The 22834-nt window shown below is 39.1% G+C and overlaps 2 protein-coding genes and 1 long non-coding RNA gene across 5 annotated transcripts; all 3 read right to left on the reverse strand.

Moving 5' to 3' along the window:
• Positions 1–1432: 1432 nt before the first annotated feature.
• Positions 1433–5389, reverse strand: LOC144204729 (uncharacterized). The gene is made up of 6 exons (XM_077728874.1): positions 3316–5389; positions 2559–2870; positions 2128–2472; positions 1984–2049; positions 1779–1894; positions 1433–1705 (listed from the first exon to the last, which is right to left on the reverse strand). Exons 1-6 carry the CDS (start codon positions 3353–3355, stop codon positions 1577–1579), a joined length of 1008 nt encoding a protein of 335 aa, XP_077585000.1. The 5' UTR covers positions 3356–5389; the 3' UTR covers positions 1433–1576.
• A 12-nt stretch (positions 5390–5401) lies between these two features.
• pdzd4 (PDZ domain containing 4) lies at positions 5402–15337 on the reverse strand. 2 transcript variants are annotated; one of them, XM_077728884.1, is made up of 14 exons: positions 15198–15337; positions 15035–15116; positions 14571–14669; positions 14444–14506; positions 14235–14336; positions 13683–14032; positions 12410–12593; positions 11736–12081; positions 10131–10398; positions 8910–8980; positions 7558–7865; positions 6642–6785; positions 5777–5889; positions 5402–5701 (listed from the first exon to the last, which is right to left on the reverse strand). In XM_077728884.1, the coding sequence occupies exons 2-14, from the start codon at positions 15107–15109 to the stop codon at positions 5494–5496; spliced, it is 2331 nt and encodes a 776-aa protein (XP_077585010.1). In that variant the 5' UTR covers positions 15110–15116; positions 15198–15337; the 3' UTR covers positions 5402–5493. The 2 variants fall into 2 exon arrangements, with proteins under 2 accessions (XP_077585010.1, XP_077585009.1); XM_077728883.1 differs by having other exon boundaries at positions 5402–5704.
• A 1938-nt stretch (positions 15338–17275) lies between these two features.
• On the reverse strand, positions 17276–20497 carry LOC144204833 (uncharacterized). Of its 2 annotated transcripts, XR_013327963.1 has the most exons (4): positions 20232–20497; positions 19342–19508; positions 19038–19156; positions 17276–17330 (listed from the first exon to the last, which is right to left on the reverse strand). It is a non-coding gene; the product is annotated as an uncharacterized LOC144204833 (long non-coding RNA). The 2 variants fall into 2 exon arrangements; XR_013327962.1 differs by having other exon boundaries at positions 19038–19508.
• Positions 20498–22834: the final 2337 nt, after the last annotated feature.

The raw sequence follows: 22834 nt of genomic DNA on the forward strand, positions 1-22834 counted from the left end.
CCCCTATATCAATAAATATTAATTAATTGGTGTCTTGAAGGGTGACTGAGGTGGATTGAGCATATATCTGAAATGTGATGTTGGCGGTCTTATTGGATCTGGAGGATTTTAAACCTTAAGCGTGTTATGAACAATATTTGATAGGACACATTTTATTACACTTTGGTGACAATTAATCCTTTTAATTCATGTGTAGTCTCTGACCATCTACATGACTTCACAATAGCTATGCAACAGAAGAAAAAAAAACGTGCAACAATTCATTGAGTTACAATAACAAAAGCTGAGTCCACATTTTTAAATCTTAGTTTTGTTACAACATTCTCCGAAAAACACAATGTCCTATCACTGGTGGTCTATTCCAAGAACCAACAACACTACAGGACACAGAAGCTTAGGGTTAGTGATCAGTTGGAACAATAAGTCAATGTTAATGCGCATAATTCACTTTCCACAGGGAAACAATTCTGGAAAAGAACCAGCATATCAGCAGTCATTTTGCCTTCCTCCCACTTGTTCCAGTCAGTTTGCCTTTCCCGCTTTCCCTCCCCACTTTCATTCCTAAAATGATTTCACCCCCCAGTGCCAAGCCACAATCGTCCACTCTAACAACCACACGGGGCCATGTGTTACTCTGACGCTGTTTACCATGCAGAATGCATTGGCTCAACCACCCCCGTACTTCCTGTTTGTGTGTATTCCAGGAAGTCAAGAACAATGAAGAAAAGAAAGCCTATATTGCGCCCTCTCTTATTCTCTCTCTTGCTCTCACTCTCTCATTCGATCTTCCTCCTCCTTCTCTCTCTCTCTTTCTGGCATACAAACACATTAAGCAAGACACAGAGAAAGTTATTACCGTAAGTAAGGAGCTTTCTCTCTGAGTGGATGGAATATTCATTAAGAGAGGCACACCACAACAAAAACAGCAACAGGGAAGCTGTAATGTTCTGATGTGAATGTGCGTTTACATTTTTGTCTCAAATGGTGATTAATCATTGGCCCTAATAACACCTTTTGATGAGTTTAGTCTGTAAGAATCTCTTTGAAATGAGCTATAAAAGAGGAATGAGAATAGTCAGCTCAGTCTGCACGATTTCGCTGGTGGTCTTTTGATTTATCCGCTCTGATGTCTACCACGGTGAAACTCTAGAATACTATGTACAAATGAACATTGAACATGGTTATAATTCAAATCTCATTTAGAACCTGTGGAGAAGAAACAAGCTCTTGCCTGATTTAAAAAAAATACTTGTCAATAAATAGCATCTACATACCTTGCACAAATAACAGGTGGAAAGAAGAATACAACCACGATTAACTTTAACCAGCACAACATACCTTGTAATTGTAACACTCACCTTGACTCCTTAAGCAGACTTGGTCCTAAACTTATGTTTTGACCGTTTTAATATTGTTGACTGTGGTGTAAACTTATGTTTTGACCGTTTTAATATTGTTGACTGTGGTGTGTTTGCAGACTTTTTTCTTTGTGAGTTGCTCTCATTTGGAATTGTTGTTTAAGTTAGTAGCCTTTAAAGCATTAAAGCAGTGGAATGAAAGTGAAGAATTACAGTCTTTAGCAGGCGTAGTCATTGGGTTCACTATGTTTTACTGGGTTGAGAGAGCAGTAGGTATGGCCCTCTACTTGGTCACTGTCATGGATATTCTGGTAGGCTGCGTCTTGGACGTTCTCACGGGAATAGAACTGAAATTGAAGAGATAGTCCATCATCCTAAAGAAAATGACAATGTTAAATATTGATGGGATTAACAAGTTACCTGGTTGTTTTGGCCAGAAGTCTTTGCTTTTCTCTTCCACTTGATAAGAAGCAGCAGAACAACGGCCGCAAGTATAAAAATCAGGACGCCACAGAAAATAAGAGGCCAGACAAGCACTGGAAGGAGCAAATGTGAGCAAGAAGACAATGATTAAGATAAAGAAGTATTGGTAGGGAATGGAAAGGAAAACATTAGTTTGTTCTACCTTTTGTGGTTTCCTCAGGGGAATATGTATGAGGTTCCGACGCAGACCTCGAATCGAGTGATGGCCCTAAAACGGGTAGATGATTAAATGAGTTCTTAGACCACAAAATAAACAAAAACAAAGATGATATTGTGTGAATCTCACCAGCGGATACAATAACATCAAATTCCTGAATGGAAGCCGAGCGCAGGGATTGACCCAAACCGCATGAGTATCTTCCAGCGTCTGACGCTTCCAAGTTGGAGATGGACACCACAAGAAGAAACAACTTCATTGAAGCCTCTTTTCTGACATTCACTCTGTACCTGCCCACTTGGGAAACATCTTCTGTGGTTCTGATGAGGATGTTTCCATCCAGACAATGTCCTTTGCAGAAGAACTTGACACTTTTGGAAGCCACAAATGGACAGTTCACCTCTAGAGTCCCACCAGATGGTTCAGTGTGGATGACGACGGGCATTCCATTGGGTGCATTTCCATTCTGCTGCACTGCATAGTCAGTTAAAAAAAAAGGATCAATAAAGATACTTTGTCGAACATATTGTGTTGATTGTTTGGGATTTTTTTTGACTCACCGCGAAGAACTTGAATCTGGAAGTCCTTGTGGGACTCCGCATGTTGCAACGAGCCCACACCAATCCTGTATCGTCTGCTGTCAGCTAGCTGGAGCTTGGTGATGAAGGCATATAAGTATCCATCTTCATATTTGATACTGTGTCTGCCCTTCTTAGCACTGACGCCGTATGTTTCAACGAGGGTGTCATTGTTGTGGCAGTCATCTTTACAGAAGTACTTTCTGCCACTGGTGGAAAAGCTCCACATGATCGTGACGTTTTGTCCCTCTGTTGCCCTGTAGGTGACGAAGCCGACGCCTACTTCCATCATTGCTGAGAAATCGGGAACAAATTTAGGAGCAAAACCATTAGACATTTTCTAAAGCCTAATTTTTTGGTTGAGTTTGCGTTCATATAGATTTATTTTGTGCTTACGTCTATTATTATACTGCAGCAAATATCAGTTTGCATTCTTTTGCTTACAAAAAAGAATTATTATTATTATTATTTTTTTTAAACGTCCAAATATGTTTTTTTTAACATTAAAATTTTCATTGTAAAAAGTCTTAAATCAAGCAAAAAAAGGTTTTGAGGTAAATGGATCTTTTTAAATCAAACATATATTTAAGCTAAAAGAGCATTTCTTTTAAAATGAACCCTGCGAGAGTACCTTTATACTAAAAAATGTATATTATATTCCAAAACACATTTTCATTGGGACAGACCAATCATCAAAGTACATTCCTGTCAATTCATCATTTAATGTAATAAATCAAACCTGAGAGGATGCAAAGCAAGAGCAGACAGCAGAAAGACATCTTGAAAATGGATCTTGGACGATCAATGAGACGCCACAGAAAACAATTCTGCAAAAAACTTCCTTTTTTGTGACTGAGGTTGGATATTTTAACACTGAGACGTTTACGCAAGTTCCTGTGATACTCTTGAAATGCATATACATATACAAAAAAAAAGAGGAACTTCTTTGGCAAGAAGATATGAATGGTTGCCAAAACAGATTTGTTGTTGTCTCTGGCAAAAATTAAAATTTTCAGAACAAGGATTTAGATCAATAAAACATGCAGAAAATCTTTAGGTTAGCACTGATAGTTTTTACACTTAGTCCATACTAACAATGAGTATTCATTGTAACAGACACTACCTTATTAAAAGGTAGGAGAAATGCTTGTACTTCATTGTTTTCCTCCATTATTAAACAGCAAAAAGTCGAAACTCAGTTATTTTTCATATGAAAACCAATTTTGTAAGACTAGCAGGACTTTTAACGAACGTGTGTGATGAATTGCGATGACTTATTCTGCATCATTGCATGACTCTTAAAGGCAGGCGTAAACCATATCACAGAGGACTCGACAGAAATTCCAGACGAATGTCCGAGGTTTGATAAATTCATAGGTGACGTGGAAACAAATGCATTTGGAAGTTTGCTCAGTTTTGGACATAAGTACAATGATTTCCGGCCAAGCACATCTTCTCATCCTCTTGTTCCCATAAATGCGATAAATTCACATCACATGGTGACATTTACAAGTGTGCATTGCATGCCCTGAGCATTGTCATTGGGCTGGAACCAGAAGCAAGGCATTAAATGAGCTAGCAATGATAATCTCTGACGACTTCATTAGGTACAGAGAGTATCTATCGACAATCCATACTGCAGATAATTCACATGTTTAAAATATGGCAGGTTTTACCACTTTTCCCACTGGCAAACTACGCCGGGTTCAATCTGTTTCTGTGCATAAACACATTTGTGCTATTAGGTAAGTACCACGGTAAATTAGGCTTATTGTATTCAAGCTTGCACTGACTGTAAAATACAGTTAAGTGTCTTGGACCAAATCAATAAAAGGCTTTATTGATTAATGTGCTGTGCCTGCATTTGTGCGTGCGCACGTGTGCTTACGTTTCTTGTCATGTCATCCAGTATTGTCCTTACATCCTACTTTCAACTACACACAACACGTAGTCTACCTGTCTACAAGCGCGCATGCATTCAATAGAATTTTCTTTTCCAAGATATCAGCATTTTCTAAGAAGGGCTCAAGTTGGGGAGCATCAAAAAACAGCAACTCTCCCATTGAGTGCTGCTTTTCTTTGGCTTTTAAGAGTAAGCACACACATTCAAAGCATCAACATAAGCGAAGCCTATGCTATTGAGGGTATGGATTTCACGCTCATTACATTTAAACCTTTTTCACAAATAAACAACACTGTGACATATTACAAATAGTGCTACAGGTACTGCTGCTGTGCTTGCCTTAGCCTATAAGTGGCAGTTGTGTGTGACATGGTTGAAAAGTCAGCAAAAACTAATCAAATGCCGACGCTACACTTGAGTTCAAATGATCTCACGCAGAGCAAAAAGATATACACGCTCTCTACGTGGTGACGTTGTGTTCTCTTTGTTATGAATATGTGAGTTCTCTATTTAGAGATGTTGTTGGATACCATTAGTTGTGTGGCACAGCCATGTTGCTCCTGATGTTGCTCTCATCAGTACATTAATGAATCTTTAAATGCTTTGAAGGTATCGTAGAAAAGCGCTATAGAAGTGAAAGCTTATTTACATGAAGTAGCTCTGTTCATTTTTTTTTACACCACTTTTGTCATTCCCCATGAAATTTAAGCATTAATATAACAACTGGTACTATTCCCAAACTACCTGAATACATGTCCAAATGCCTTCATGTGTGCGGATTTGATTTAGGTCACTAAGCACTTTAACGTGGATCTTGAAAAGAGTAAATGACAAAATTATACTATTGAGAGAATAAAAAAATTGGCAAAAAATAAATTAAATAATAACTTGCATCTTGGTTGAAGCCGCAGGTGTTGGAAAACTCTGGGGTTGTAAACGTACCATATATCCCCCCCAAAATCCCAAACAAATTGAGTGTCTTTCCTTGACGTCTGTAGAAACAAGAGAAGATTTTCATACGGTGGTGACGGAGAGGAGAGGGTTAAAGATTTTCTTGCCGTCCGGCGAGCGCGAGCCATGAGCCAGAAGTTCCTGAATCGTGTTCCAGTTGTCGAGAATGCGTCGGTTCCTCTTCCTGCTCATTTTCTTTTGGCTCATGGGCTTGATGGTGTCATTCTGGACAGAGAGCTCGAGGTTCCCACTTGCAGATGATCCAGCATCCCTGCTGAAGAAAAGAAAAAGAAGAATTAAGACTTGGAAGTATTCAGTGTCCACCTTTAAATACACGTCTTCGTACCTGTCGCCCTTCAGATAGTCCAGGCGGCTTTGCATCATGAATTCTCTTCTTCTTCTATATTCTCGTGCTCTCAGAAGCTGCTGTTTCCTCTCCTCTTTGCTCCAGTAACGACCCTGTTAGGTTCACACTTCATTATATTGTAGTCAGGGAATGAGTAGCCTAAAAATGCATTTAAGAGTAATGTTGTAATGGAATTTGTCCTAACACAAAGAGGGTTAGTGACTTTTAATTTTTTTTTTACTGTACTAAAAGAAAGTGTATTTGCACATCCAATACAATAGATGGCACTGGGCACTGTTTTATATCAGCGTCTGCACAGAGAGCATTAAACTTCATGTGTTAGGGTTTTTTTTATTTATTTTTTTATTTTTTTGCTTTGAGTGGTCCACATCCACCAAAACTGCAAGAGTCAATGTGAAAAAAAAACATTAAATAGGTTTGAGTAGGAAATCTGAGTGAGAGCGAGATGATAATAAAAAATAATAAAAAAAAAAAAAATCCATGAAAAACTAAAATCGAAAAAGCATCTTTTGGGTCCAAGAAAATTCAAAATGGACCACTTTGGGTTTTTTTTGTTTTCATTGAAAACACCAAATATCGTACAAAAAAATCTTAGCTCATGTAACTTTACAGACACAGGAAATTGTTCATAAATTAATAGATATTTATTCACAAATATTTTCCTTATATTATAGTGAATAGGACGAAACAAAATGTAAAAAGTGATCTCCAAATAATTACCATGCCATTTAAAAATGGCACGCCAGATGGATATTATTGTACTCAAAATATAGAATTAATGTACTTTCGTCTTGATGTATGGCAAAGCAGTGCAAATGTATGTTTTTGTTTTTGACTCACGTACCAGTTTCATCTCGCTGGCAGCGGCATCGTCATCAGTGGTCGTGCCGCCGCGCTCCTCTCGAATCTGCATGGCTCTAGCCTTGAGGAGGCGGTCCCTGACAGGCCGCTTGGCAACGTAGCGAGTGCCGTCACTGCGGATCTTCACCTAAAGAGCAAAGCGTGCTGTGAATTGTATAGTAGACTTGAAATAAATTTCGACTTATTGAGTAAGAACATCAATCGAAAACAGCCTTTCTGAAACCTTTGAAGAAAATCCAAACATTCTCTTGTGAAACTAACAAAGGCTCAACGTCAGTGGCAGATGATTTCTACTCTGCGCCCAGGGCTAGGAATACGACCAGGGCCCCTTAAATCTAACTGAGAGATTAGACCCACTGAGAAACAATGATGAAGCACATAGCAATGGGGAAATCAGCTTTTTGGATACTCACCTCTCAAAGAAATCATGAAAAATCGGATTAGGACGAATTCTGATTAGCACTTCTGTGTTGTAATTATCGGAGCAGACCGTGTTTGCCTAAAATTGTTGCTACGATGAACATCAGAAATCGTGTTACAACAAAAAAGGCTCGCAATACAAAATCGAACTTACGAATATTTTTCGACAAACGCAATTTGCAGACATGTTCGTATGTACCGTTTGTTCGAAAGTTGAATGTTCGTAACTAGCGAAGCGTCTGTGTTTAGTTATTAAACTGTACTTAGATATTAAACACTCTCATGAATATAATTTTGAGAGATGGCTTCAACAGTAAACTCTCTGTCACCATTTGACCGGCGACCAAAAGACCGGCGACCAAAAGACCGGCGACCAAAAGACCGGCGACCAAAAGACCGGCGACCAAACGTGCGGTCACGTTTTTTCTTGCAAGTACGTATGCATTAGAATTAATTATTCATGGCCTTTTGCTTTCTACCTTCCATTCCATGCGTTGCGTCGTGGCGGTCGGCGATGAGTTTTCCAGGGCTAGCGGCAGTGCCAGGCGTAAACGGGAGGCGGTGTGGTGGTGTTCCAGAGCGCAGGGGGCGCTACTGATGCTGCGTGGACTGGCTGGCACTCTATCCTCTTCAGCCGACCCGCCATCCAGCGGCTCCAATAGGCCCTCGGAAGGCAAGGCCATGCAGCTATGGTAACGCTCAAATGCCTTGGCTCGGTTTTGGCGACGCTGTGCCATGAAGGGGCTGGATTCTGCACTTCCTCCTTGCAGCCTTGTGGGGGCAATCCCTGCATGGAAAATATTCATTTATTGTGCACTGGTGTTTGGGTTGTCTCTTATTTTTTGTGTCTCATTTTCTGAATGGCTTTTTCCTCATTAAGGTCGTAGGCGGGTGCAGAAGCCAATCCCAGCTGTCTGGGGGCTAGACTAAATCGGTGGGCAGCCAATCGCCAGACACAAAGAGACGAATAACCATGCACACTCACACCCATACCTGGGGGCAATTTAGAGTTTCCAATCAGCCTACCATGCATGGTTTTTGGAATGTGGGAGGAAACCGGAGTACCCGGGGGAAACCCACGCATTGGAGAAGGGGGGGTTTTCAACTTCGGAAAATTGTTTAGCAAGTGAGTTATTGCATAAGGGCCATGTTGTCATCTAAGATGAAAAAAGACAATAATAAATTGAAATTATTTTTATCTTTTTAACATGCAAGCTTTTGCTTTCATATTAGTGAGGAGATTTTTTTTGTCCAAAATAAAATCAAGCTTTAATGTTCATATTTGGTATCAACGGTTAGTTATAAAGGTAGTTCTTTGATTTAAGCATTTTGCCTTTGAGTTTAGATATGTCTTCACTTAATATTGTCAATCACAATTATGTTGACTTTGATCCCTTACCTGTAATGTATTGTACTATATATCAAAGCCAAAATGTCTTGGCTGCCTATGGAAGTTAAATCTAAGCAATCATTGGGGTTCGCAGTGTGCAAAAGAATGCTTGTCCCTGATCATCTGTTGATCTTGTAGTCACTAAACCAACAAAAAACGAAAAAGAACCAAAAACCTAAAATTACTTTACCATACAATCTTACAACATAGTTTCTTCTCTACACTCTACTTTAGTTTACCTTCTACAACTACACTTTGTTCTATTTTCAGTGGTAGTGTGAAAGCCCTGAAGGTTCATGCTGCTTCAAACAGGTTTGTCTGTCTATGACAATGACAAAATGTTTATTGTGCTGTATTTGTTTTTCCCCGTTTGCCCAAAACAAGATAAACTAAAATCCGTCTTAGATGTGCATCAACAGTTTAGATAGTTTGGTGCATTACCTGGCCTTGAGCCACGGGTTTCTTCTGACATGCCTCTTCTTGCTGGTGAGTCTACTTCTCTTGAAGGAGGTCTACGTAGACAAAGAACAATGGGATATATTTTGGGCACGGCAAAGCCATTTAAATCCGCACCAGACAATTCCCGCATTCGTTTAAACTACTTTTGTTCTTTTTGTGGTTGCGGATGAAATGAAGCCAATCGAAACAGCCTCTAGGCAAGCCAATTACTAAGCACTTTAAAATTTAAATTACTATGTAATGATTGAAAATTATTTGTATTTACAATAGTTATAAAAAATATCCATAAGTGTCCTTTGTGGAAATGGTGTAAGCTTGCTTAAAGTTTGCATGGTATCAAAAGGAATGACATAGAAATGAGATATCTCATTTCATATACTTAAATGCTTTATCCTCACCAGGGTTACGGTGGGTGCTGGAGCCTATCCCAGCCACCTTCTGGACAGGGGCAGAGGACACCCTCATACCTAGGGGCAATTTAGAGTGTCCAATCAGCCTACCATGCATGTCTTTGGAATGTGAAAGGAAACCAATGTAGCTGAAAAAAACTCACACAGGCCCAGGGAGAACATGCTAACTCCACACAGGTGGATCAACCCGGATTTGAACTCAGGTTTCCGACTGTGAGGCCATGAGATATCATGAGAGACTTATTTATTCATAATGCCATCGTCTCTGGCTTTCCTAGTGAGCAAATGGCGAAATAATTTTAAATGAACAGACCTCTTTGAGGAAAAAATAAAAGATTTGACTTTTAAAACCATTTTGTCCAACCAAGTTAATTGTTGTGATGCCCTCACGATTGCATGGTAAGTCACGAAAACTACTTAAAAAAAAAAAAAAGAAAATTCTGGACAAGAAGTCGCACAATTTTTTTATAGTTTAGTTGGGCCTGTAACTAATGCTACTCAATTGCAACTCTTATATGTATTTATTTTCTTTCTGACCACTAACAGCTTGTTATGTTTCTGATTTTTGGCTATAATTCTCCGAAAAACTGTTATGTTAACTCTTTATCCTGTTATACTCAATTTTATAATTGTTACTTAAATACTAAATACGACAATAAAAAAATTGCCGTCCCAAAAATGTGACTTGTGTGATTCATATATATATTTTTCCCTCTTCACGGTGCATTGTTTGGCTGGCGTGACATATAATCAGATGCGACATATAGTCCGAAAAATAGGGTAGTCTTCAGACCTGAACTTGGAGGGCGAAGTGTTGACCAAGTCGCCATTCCAACTGCCGCATCCGAGATTCGAGTGGCGTCTCCCCCAGTGATGAGGTGGAGACTTGGGTGTTTCGTTTTCAGGGAGAGGCGGGATCCACATGGTGCTGACCAATGGCGTGCTGCGGCAGCTCTCGCCACTGCCGTAAGCGCTGGTGCTGTCTTTGCCGTTGTTGGAATGCTCTGGAAGTTCGTTGATGGCGGCCAACTCGTGGCGATCGTCATTATTGTCCCCTTGAACTTTTTGGAAAACATTTTGGTTAAAAGAAAATAAAAATCAGGAGATATTAAATTCAGTGTAAACATGCAAAACTTCCAAGTTTGTATAGTTGTGCACTAATAACATAAAAACTAAACTAGTTAAAACATCAAATATATTATAATTGTACATTTTACATTTGATACATAAACATTCTATATTAAATAGTTTAAATGGATTATATTAAAGGTTCATGACTTTTGAGTTGAACAGGACCATATGGGGCGTCATTTGTAAAGTAGGATTGTGAGCACATTGTTAAACATGATTGACAGAATAAGCGTCTGTAATCAGAATAAGAAATGATACCCATCCAAAAAATGTGAAAAGACTGAAAGGAAATTAATTGCAGCACTAAAAAAGGATTTCCATGACTCATGGTAAAATAGTTTTCATTGTTCGTGAGCTTGTATATGTTGTAAAACTCAATTTATATTCAGTGTTAACCTGTACTAAGGAGGAAGAGGGCCTGCAACTAAAATTTAAATTTAGGGCCCCATAAAATCTTAGGCTGCCTCGACTCATATGGTGACCCTTAATTAAAATAGGATTTTTTTTTTACAGTTAATGGACAAAAATAAAGTTGTTTACATTAAACTCTTCAAAATAACTATAGGGAAAAAATACTGATTGCTAAGTTACTACTGCGAAGCCTACATGTGAATGGTGAGAATCTATTGTTTTATGTTATGCACCATTCAAGATGAAGTGATTATGTTAAAAATAACTTTCTGAAAATTAGAGAAGACTTACAGGGAAAAGTACAAAGGTGGCTTCCAAGAACACCACAATTATAAAAGACAATTTTCTCATCATCACTATCTAAATTACTTAATATTAGGTTGAGCAAGAAATCCAGTCTAACAAGTACAGTGGTAATTTCCTGTCTGTCTCTTTTATTTGGTTGTATTGTTTAAAGTTATACTGACAACTGATTAAAATTCAATCAGGTTTAATTTGCTCAGCACAAATGTACCGGTACCATGAAAAAAAACATGTAAATATCATATTCTGTCTATAAAATTGGTAGTTTGACACACAAATTTGGAAATGCCAATATGTGAGGGTGGGGGAAGAGGCGTGGCGAGCGACCAGGCAGTTGCTTGGATCCTCCGCCATTAGAGGCCACAGAAACAAAAAGAATTGGCCTGAATTCCAAATGGCCTGAAAACCACATTTTTGCAGCGTCCAATCAAGTTGGCCCCAGGGATGTTTTGCCCACTGAGCCTCAAGACAAGCCTAGCAAAGCCACTGGGTGTGCATCTGCGTACTTATGCGCGCACACGTCTACATGAGCACGAGACCAAACTACAGTTACCTGCTTCCACAGTCTCCTCTTCCATCATCCATGCTTTCAGGTATCTCTCACGGAGCTGCTGCATTTTCTGCGCACGCAGGATGTTGCGCCATTTGAATTCCAAGTGTCGCAGCTCTTCCTCGATGAGCGCCATCTCTCGTTCGCTCATGGTCAAGTTGCAGTTCACATCCATCGCAGAAGGCAGAACTTTCTCTTTTTCCATCCGCTCTTCTTCTCCTTCTCTGGTCCTCGGATGTGTGTCACAATGATACCTGATTTCCAGGAGCTCTTGGTATCGCTGACATTCGTCCTCCGTAAGTCCTGCCATGGTCGCTATCAAGTTCACTGGACTCTTGTGGACCTGGAGCTAGGAGTCAAATATTGATTCAGTTTTCATTTGGCAACAAAATAACTCAACTAACTTCCTCCATAATGTTCTATAAAAATGGGAGAGTGCTACTGTTCAGATTTCGGACATGAAATTGTATGTACACAAATTTTAATCCATCTGGTGGAGGTTTAAGGTACAATTTTTGCACCTGCAGATGCATGATTTCACTGTAAATTATTTGAAAACTAAAATAGGTGAAAAGGTATGTACTTTTAATATGACTTAAAGGAGTGAAATACCAAAGATATATTTTGCCACGAGACTCTATCGTCTTACCTCTGATTTTTTCATCACAATTGCTTACCTTCTGGTGGACGTGATTTTGCGTTGACCGTTCCTCGGTGCCATCAAGTGCAGCGGAAGAATTTGTGCTCAGCTGAAGTTCTCGTAAGTGTGGAGAAAGAGGGGGGGTGTCTTCTCGGGTGTGTACGGGACTGGGGGACATCTTAGGGCTGGAGCCCACAACAGGACTGGGTCGTGGACTGAGCCTGTGGCAGAAAACGACACAAAAATTGGGTTTGCTTCACTTTGGTATGCAAAAGACAACAGAATATTGTGGCTGTGATACTCTGTATCCTGCTAAATAAAAAAAAAAACACTACGATTGACTAATCGATAGGAAAAACCCTGAGTTTTCTTTGATTAGGGAAATGCATACATAGGATAGAAAAGAGTAAGCCATTGTTGGAATTGTACTGATTTGTTTTTTCCGAACAGATTAATTTCTAGCCCACATCCTTCTAAAAACCAATCATAATGGCTCCCACCCCACTGATCTCAGTGCTTTTCATGATGGGTTGTCTCCCCTTATCTTTATTTCTTCTCAATTTATCGCCCTGAAAACCACACTAGCACTCTGCTCATGACGATCACATGTTCAACAACACCTTCCGCTCAAGACAAACCCCTACGTAGCACCTAGCAAGCTTCTCTATGGTTTCACTGTGACGCAGTCGCTATTTCGGTGGAAAGTGTGTGTCAGTTGCCAGGTGATCAGCCAGATTGGAGGGGGAAAATGGCCCTAATATTCTTATTTGCCATGGACACAGCTCTCTTTGCTCTGGGCACTGTGATCAGAGGGAGGGCAGCTAAGATGTGTCTCATTAGAAACAGAGTGTGCTGAAAATAAGTGTAGATCCAGGAGATTGGTTATCTCTTTAACATATACAAAGAACGACTTAACAAGAAGCTGTGACAGGTCGTTTGTGTTAGCTGTATGAGTTAAATATAGTCAGATATGCATGTTCGAAAAAAAGTGTGAGGATTTTTGGGTGAGACATTGCAATGTCACGGGACAAACAAGGCATTGTTCAGGTTCGAAGAAAATTAACGGACTGGTTCAAATCTTACTCTCAGATGATCTACCAATAGGAACTTGCCGATTGACATAATGTGCGACAATAGCAAATGATTCATTTAAGTGTTTAATTGCCTGTAGAATCTATTGTGAGCTGTGAGCTGATTTGTCATCTGTTGACAAGCCGCCTTTGTGAGTAAAGCAGTGCTGCCTATGCCTACAAAAATAGAGCCTTAAAGAGTCAAACATAAGAAAGAAAGGAAGCTTTTGTTATCCTGACCTTGGACTGTGTCCTAGGTAGAATTTGCGGGCGCTTCTGGGTGTGTTGTTAACATCGGTGTTGCATGCACTGCTGGTGCCACCAAGTAGGTCATGTTCCGAGGACTCATCGTAACGCATGCTGTCATCGGTGCGGCCGAACCCACTGTCCAGGTCCTGGCTGTTGGACAGCAGGGGCGTCAATTGGAGAAGGGGCGGGAGTGGCACAGGAGGCTCCGCCCTGTTTCCTTCTTCGTCGTCATCTTCCTCGCCATCCTCCACTTCTCCTGCTTTCTCTCTTTCTCCTCTGAGGTGGAGTTGAAAATATGGAGAGAGGTGCTCGGTGGTGATGCCATCAACAAACTGCTCTTCCTGAAAAGCAGTTATAGAAAACACATTTCAACAATTTTTGAAATAAGGAACCACCAAAGTTGTCAAGAAAGCTCTGGGCTGACGTCGCAGAAGCAAAATGATCATTCGAATGATTTGCATGTGATAGAAGGCAACTGACAAGAGATTTAAGGTTGTCTCATCTATGTGCAGATAAAGTTGTCACTATGCAGTTGCAAGTCACCTCCATGTCAGGCCGGGCCAGTAATAACGAGAAGTTTCCACTGTCCTCTCTACTCAACATAGCGACTGCTTCTTCTCTGCTGTCAATGTCTATGCCATTGATCTGCATACAAGAAATCACTATTTGGTTTATTTGACAATATCCACAATCAGGAAGGTCTTGATGAAATAAGAGACAGAAAGAAGGTTGCGCTTCTCGATGTAAGGCACCTGAAGTATTCGGTCGCCCTCCCTAATGCGTCCATTCTTGGCAGCAAGGCTGTTTGGATTTACCTGGATCACAGGACAAGAGGAAGTCAATAAACTAATAGTATTCCCAGCATGGAAAAGTTTTTACCTCTCCGACATAAATGCCCTGCTGATCCTCATCGTCTGTCATGTAGCAAACAGTCAGGCCCAGCTTCTCTTCCTGATGCGACTTATAGAGTGCAACCTCCTTAAATAAATATTAAAGATGAAATAATCAAATAACAATGAGCATCAGTTAAGGGGTCTATCTTAAATACAACACAAAAAGTTATTTGTGAGTTGAAATGGTGACGATTTGTCGAGGGTGAATTTCCAATTCAAGGATAAACCTGAATTGGCCCTTTTGAGAGGTAGAGCTCGTTGTCTGGATATTGCCAATGGGAATAAGATACAGTACGTGATGAAGAGGGGGAGCTTCAGAATAGAGCCCTGTGGCACACCTGTGCTGACTTTGGATGGCTGAGCGGTGAATGATGGGATGAGTCTAAAGAAATGGAAAGTGAGGGAAGTTGACACCGCCAATTCACCATCAAGCTTGTGGGGTGATCTCACCTCATATTCCAGCTCATCTGACCGGTCCACGTCATGGCGTGACACGTCCAAGTAGTCATCGCTATCAACAAACATGCAATTGCTGTAGGAGTACATTACTGATTAAATAGTTGTTACGAAATCATCAAAAAATCCAGCTTGATCATCAAGAAATGCAACGTACAAGTCGTCAATCTGGTACGCTTCCGTCAGGTGGGGCAGGGACGGAGTGGGCGGTAGCTCCCGGAAGCTGACGTCTGTCTGTGTGGCGCTATCCACGCTTTCGCGAAGATGAGAGACCCCAAAAGTGGAAATGGAGGTGCTTTTGGTCCCATTTCCAGTGCTTGTAATCACACCTGACGGTAGAAGGTGGACTCATGGGATTTGTTAAATAGCGGAGAGTATGTATGTCACATGTAAGTGAGAAGAACATCTCAAAACTTTCCCCTTCCAAGCAAATCATTTAAGTTCCGGCACCACTAAAATTTCCGCAAGTCATCCTCACTTTGATCGAGCAAGTTTTAAAGCCAAGTCATACAATTTCGTTTCTAGCCACAACTTCATTTTGACACACGAGCCATTAGTTTGCATTTAGTATCTTCACTTGTGCATTTTTATAACAGGGTGCCAGCTTTCTCACTTATTTGGAGTGAGATGAAAATATTACCATTCTTTATGCAAAATAACCTTTGGATTTTCCCATCCACTCCAATTTTAAGAAAGTGAGTATATATACCTACCTCATGTGCTAAAATGTTTGAGTAATATAGTACTAATAATATGAATTTTGAGAGGGGTCTTACCTTTGCTTTTGTGGCCCTTGATGTTGGAGCTGGGTTGTTGCAAAGGCTCCTGGGACCTTAGCTGTCTGTCTGGTGGGATATGACAACGTCTCCTTCCTTTCCCCTGACAGTGTGACAGGTTATAGATTAGTGCTTCAATTTATCTAAATCCTTTGCTGATTAAACAGCACTTTCCAGCAATGAAATGTGACTTCAAACCATTGAGAGTTAATATATAAATCATCGTCCTGTGCCCACATTAAGAATTCTTCTACAGGTGTTCATTGAACTGTATGGAATCCTACTTAGATAGAATTCCAGGATAAATGGAGTTTCGCTTGTATAACACATTCACATCTTGAATACAATAAAAGTGCTTTGGAACAATAGAACTGCATTTTGCAACTGATGACGCAGCACTAAGATAAATGTTGTTTACTACCTAGCGACACAATATATAATTACTTCATGAGTTAGTCATTAATTCAGTCTGGCTTGACCACTTTTATAATGATGTCTTTTCTTTTTCAGTCAACATCCTACCTAAATGATGTATCTTGCTCAAGGAAGAAATCTTAGTTATAAAATTAAAAAAAAAACGAGAGAAATGACAAATCTAAAGAACTTCAAGAACAGATGAGTAAGAAAGTAATTTTCACTTCTTGCAATTTTTTTTTTTTTTTAAATTTCAACTAAGAACAGTGATCAATAACTGACTACTCGTGGTTTACCTGAAGGAGAACAATGCCAGTTGAGCAACAGAGAAAAAACTGTATTAGGTGAAATTGTTGATTCATTACATATGTATTTGGAAAGTTATAGAAAAATCCCTTTCACAATGGTTCATTGTCTCCTGAGCCAACTCCTGTTAGCAAAACAATTAAATGTAATTGAGTCTTCTTGCTGGTGAAAAGCCCAAAACGTCATTTGATTAACAGGCCGTTCCATAGGATTAAGGAATGGGAAAATGCATTTATGAGAGAGAATTTAAAAAAGAAAAAAATGACCTCCTTTGTGTTTTATTCTCTTTTTCCGTTTGTGTTTGTCAATGACAAAAAGTAAAAATTTCAATGAGAAAACATGTATTTATTCTTTTAGTTATTCTTATTAATCAATGTAAATTCATTTTTCAATGTTGGTCTTAACAATTTAGCACCTGTTTTCAGTACCTATCTTCAAACCTAATTTGGAAATTCAGAAAGAAATCATAACAATGACTTTGCAGGATATTTTAAAAAAATGTGTTTCACAATTATGTAATTCATTTTTTTTCTTCTGCCTTTCTCATCTTTCCCCTATGGTTAGGGAGTGCTTAAGTCAATTTTCTTGCCTCAATCTTGGTTAGTGACTTGTGGACGTGATACTATACTAATTTGAAAGAGGGGATGAAAATAGCCTGCAGCAACATTTAACATAGCAATGCAAAAGAAAAAGAAACAAGAAATATTTTTGTTTTCGCCTAACTTGGGGTTGGTTCTTACCTTTTCATTTCCATGTCGCTCCATTGGCTGCAGGGAGTTGCTGCGCCCCTTTTGCTGACGGGGCCGGAAGTGGCAGAGATTGATGATGACGCCAACACCAAGGTGCATGGTTAGGAACACAACAAGGAAAAAGATGGAGAGTGAGTATTTCAAACCAAAAGGGCATGCCTTTGATTTTTTTTGAAATAACAAATTAGAGGCTGTTTATTGGCTCCGTTTTGACTACAGAAAATACTGGACTAAGATATGTGTTGTGTGCAGAGGTGTATATCGCCCAGTGCTGAGAAGACAGATGCTTCAATGACTTCATCTCTTCAGTGAAATCAATAGGTTGATTAATGAGAAGTGGGACAATATTGTGAGCAGGGAAGAGGATAGTGTACCGATCGGAGGTGTTTACATAATTTCCAACCAGTATCGATTTGCATCTGTGTTGAAGCAGGTCACGTGAAGTGGATGTAAAGTAGGACAAAGACGGGTGGGCTTCCTATTCTCAACCTTGAACCTGAGCTTAACCCGCTCCCCCATTTGCGATGATTGGGTTTGCACTCAACACTGCCATTGATCATTGGGCCTAATGCTTTCGTATCTTAACACTGTAATTAAATGCAGGGTGTGTTAGTAGAAAGGCAAAAAGAAGACAGGCAACATACTGATCATAGCGAAGAGCATGATTTAGAGACTAAAAAAAAAAAACCTGCTAACAATTAACTGCCAGCATGTCAATCAAGTTGTTTGTATGACACAAGAATTCAACAGCTAAAAATATCCATAAATAGTGCTCACTAAAGAAATATAATTTCATAATATGTTTTTGCAGTTATAAAAATGAGAGCGAGAGCGAATCAGTGCAGCTTCCCTAATGGCAACGGTCACCACGGCAACAACATCCCACCGAGACACGTTGGATAGCATAGTGAAGATGGTGGTGAGAGTCAGGGTGGGGGCTTGTAGGGAGGATGGTGGCTATCAAAGAAGCCGGTGGCCTCCCTTTGTTACTTACGTGAACATATTTAGTAATATACTTGACTGAAATATCGTGTTTTCTACAGTGGTTCAGGTCATGAGAGTGACCAAGCCCACATGCTAATCTAGCAACATAGAGTAAGGCACCAATCAAAAGGCATATTTTCACTTTCAATTTTCAGTTTAAATAGAAGGCAATAAACTTAATGAACACCCTCCTATCTTCCATTTTCACTTAATCTTTCTATTTTGAGTCAAATGCATCCTACCATTTAAATCATTCAAAAGAAATGAGTTAGTCTCTACTGTATAATCAAGTGGGCCTTTCTATTAGTATGCTTCAAGTTAATTTGATCCTTCTGGAATTTCAATATCATAAGAAAGGCTAACTTCTTGTGGGCATATCATTCTTTTAAACAGTAAAGGAATTGATTTTGTCATCAATTTGGTATAGGAGTGTAAATGCAGTGTAAATATTGATTAAATGGTGGGTGATACAACAACAATGTTTATAGTTTGTGTTTTTTTAATTAGATAACAAAACAGGCACTTTTATGGTTGATGGGACAAAAATATAGTTCTTTTCCTTTAAAAACAAGTTTAAATTTTACCCCTTGAATAGTTAATTGTTAAATATCGGATTTAATATTGCATTGCGCTTTGGAATGATCCAATACGAATGGTGGATTGGCCATTTTATTTAGTTAATTAGGTATTTCTTTGTAAAATATGCAGGTAATCAAATTGAGACATTTCAAATGGCGTGCGTGCTATGTTGCTGAAAAACAGACATACCTGATACATAATCTTGTAACGCTCCTCAGGACGTCTGACCACACACATGTTGCAGCCCATGATGGCTTCTTTCATCAGCAAATTTGTCCACTTGTGCTCTTGTACATGTCTTTGTATTTCTTGGATGAGAATGACAAAAATCCTCACATTGTCTCTCTAATATTTAATTAGGGGTGGAACACTCTTAATACTACAGAGAGAGAGAGCAACCACTTTAAAAATTTAAATGGAAGAATTACATGCTATTTCCATTTTTTTTTAAATGGGTTGCAATATGCTTAATCAACAAGTACAGCTTGAAAACCTTGTGTATTTCCTGTTGGTCTTTCCCTTCCCTTCTTTGTCTTGATGTTTTCATGGTGGTGTTAAACCCAAAATGGAATAAAATCTAGTGTGCACCATCCCTGCTTCTTCCCTCTCCTAATTCTCACAGGTCAGTCGTTTCTCCGAATCTCCACTTGAACGTTAGTCCTGAAAGTAGACACGGGAGAACAGAAATTGATGCTCCAACCACATTACTGTTGTGCCCATGTGCCCAACCTTAACATTAATTATCCAACACGTAGAGCTCATCTCTAAGTATTCTTGTTGCTCATTATAGTCCAATTTCACAATATAATCTTATCACATCTTATAATATTAATTTAATTGACATTAGCCATATGTATCCTTCTTATTCATTCACATAATTAGGTTATTTTAATTACTCGTAAAAGCATGCCGGTGGCATTCATAAATATTTCTGTTCAACCATCCTCCTGTAATCATTTCTTATTAGTAACAATGGTTCAATTTGACTTGCGTAGTCAAACAAACAAACAAAAACACCCCAAAAAATCACTTTATCTAAATACGTTGAGAAAATATGGATTTACCGTGAGAAAAAAAAATCGTATTGTCAATATTCTTTTCCTACATTTTCAAACAGGTCTCTTTGAACAACAACACAACACAATAAGAATGTTACTTAAGATCTGTTCCAGGCTATAAAAGTGTCACAAGCACTACTGAAAACTCTAGTATGTTTTAAAACAACAACAACAACAACAACCACAACAACAAAAACAAGCTGCATGATAACAGTCCAAAGGCAGCGCCATTGGATCCATTTTGTGTCCGTTAATCAACAGCTACTTGCCATAAAAATCTTCTCTAAACAATTGATCAAATTTGCTATCTTGAAATGCACCTTACCAGACATTTGTGAGCTTCCTCCAGATGTTCAGGGAAAGCTGCCACTCCCACGCAGTGTAATCCCTGCCTGGGAAAAGCCTCCACGGTCAAAACCTCCTGTTCCTCGCTCACCCCGGTAATCAATACGCTGTCGTTGCGCATGCGGGACCAGTCAGGCGCATGTCGGGATTTTAACGTTTTAAATCCCAATGCCGATGATGACAATGAGGAAGAGGAGCGCATCTCTCCTTCGCACTGCTCGCTCCTCTTCTGCAGTATCGGCAGCCAATCGCACGCTGGAGGCAATTAATTCTCACCATCCCCAGACCCCTTCCCCCTCTTCCCCCATCCCCCTCCTCCCACCTGCTCTGAATTGCTCCTGCTTTGTCTCTCACGTTCACAGATTCAGGACCAGCATCCACCGTCTTTGAGGACCACTACATACTTACTGTAGTATACCTGCAACATTTAGATGCCTTCCTGAGGACCTTCTTAGAGCCAATAGTGTATCATATTTTGTACAGATCATGGATCTGCAGATTTATACTCACTCACAGGACCACAGTACTCATCTACATGTTGCAGTCAGAATGATGGAAGAGCTGAACTGGTACTCCATCTCTAGATCTTTTACTGATCAAGAAAATGTACCTGTTCAAGACCAGTGTTTCTACAGGAATTGTACAGGCCTAATTACAAAATGTAAAAATGTAGGCCCCGACCTGGTAGTATCCTCAATCCTTGTACTGTGTGATCAACAACGACTTGTTTTTCATGAAATAATGCTGATATTAATATTAATTTTCCTCATAAGAGTCACACAGTTACTGGAATCTACATACCAGCTAATTATGCGTAAGAGGCACAGCACTCCCTGAAACGGCTTGCCAGACAATTGCAGGCCCCTAGAGACGCCGTCACAGTACACAGCAATGGAAAATTTGGAATGCCCAGTCAGCCTACCATTGACGTTTGGGGCAAATTGAGCAAACCAGGAACGTGTGCAGGAACAAGGACAACAAACAAACTCGACACAGAGCCTGGGATTGAACCCTTGATCTTAAAACTGTGCTAACCACTTATTCATCGTGCATGTAAGGCTACAGTAAAATTAATGAATTATGGAAGGACTTCAAATGGAACAGATTGCACAAGAGTCACATATAGTCATTGTGTTTGCTATACATAACAACATCTCTGATACAGGATAATAGATACTTTTTGTTAGGTTTATCATTAATATATATACATATATATATTAATGATTATATATATATATATATATATATATATATATATATATATATATATATATATATATATATATATATATATATATATATATATATATATATATATATATATATATATATATATATATATATATATATATATATATATATATATATATATATATATACATGTGCTTGCAATGAAGAACGCCTTTGACTTATTTTGTATATTAAACATTACATATATGAACGCTTTGCTTATTAGGAATGTTAGGTTCATCATTATTATAAATGTGAACGCTTTGCCTTATTTGGGGTTTTAAACATTACATATATGAACGCTTTTCTTATCAGGAATGTTAGGTGTTATCATTATTATAAATGTGACATTAATACAAGGCATTTTAATAAAACTCTTGCAAAAGAAGTGCTCGCGCCAAAGTTAACCAAAACATCTTTGGAGGACACTTCTCCTAAACACCTGGACTTCTCGAGACTATGGTTCAACAACAAGCTCTTGGGAACTGTGGATTTGTTTTGGGAAACGTGGCTTCTCAAGATGGTCCACATCAACACTCTAAGACTAATTGTTATGAGACTCTGAATAATGTTTAGACTTCTGTTATGCATGTTGTTTAAATCTTATGACTTTATTAGGAAAGGGGACACCGGGGTCTTCAGAATTATCTGACCGAAGGCGCGTGTGGATGGATTCTCTTCTTGCAAGAATAAAAAGATATGATCCCAGATGCTTCCATTATTGAAAGTTGAACTTGGAAATACTAATTGGTAAATCTATCACTTTTTTAAAAACAAATTCTTGAACATCATTCAAAAAACGCATTTATTCCACCTTTGATAAACACTTGTTTTCAATATAATGGCACCATTGTTGATTCACTCATGGAAAAATGTCCGACATTTTTTGACAATTGTCTGACAACTTCCTATTAGTAAATGTTTTTGTTTGCCACTTTGCATTCACAAAACTCTCACCAATTCTCTAACCTTATTATGTGTGAAGGACCTGGACCAGATACCTTAAGCCCAAACACAGCCTAAATTTGGTCACAGGTCAATCAAAGCACAGATATTTCGAAAGAAAGAATTACCAACTACTTTTAGTGTGTGAGAAGGGAATCCATGCTCCCCCCCATTGACGTCAGGATGACAATGGAACATTGTCATGCGAGTGATTGGTATGCAACTAGTCCAGTTATTAATTGGCAGTTAGTATGTTTCACTCATCATTTCAGTTCCATTCCAGCCCTTTTGTTCTCGCTGTCTGATTATACAGAAGATGAATTCAAACTACTTGTCATCTTTTTAAAAGCATCCTCGTAAAACCAGTATGATCTGTTCATTCTTTCCTGATTATGGCTGATTGTCGAA

This window comes from Stigmatopora nigra, chromosome 1 (assembly GCF_051989575.1).
Source record: "Stigmatopora nigra isolate UIUO_SnigA chromosome 1, RoL_Snig_1.1, whole genome shotgun sequence".
NCBI lineage: Eukaryota > Metazoa > Chordata > Actinopteri > Syngnathiformes > Syngnathidae > Stigmatopora > Stigmatopora nigra.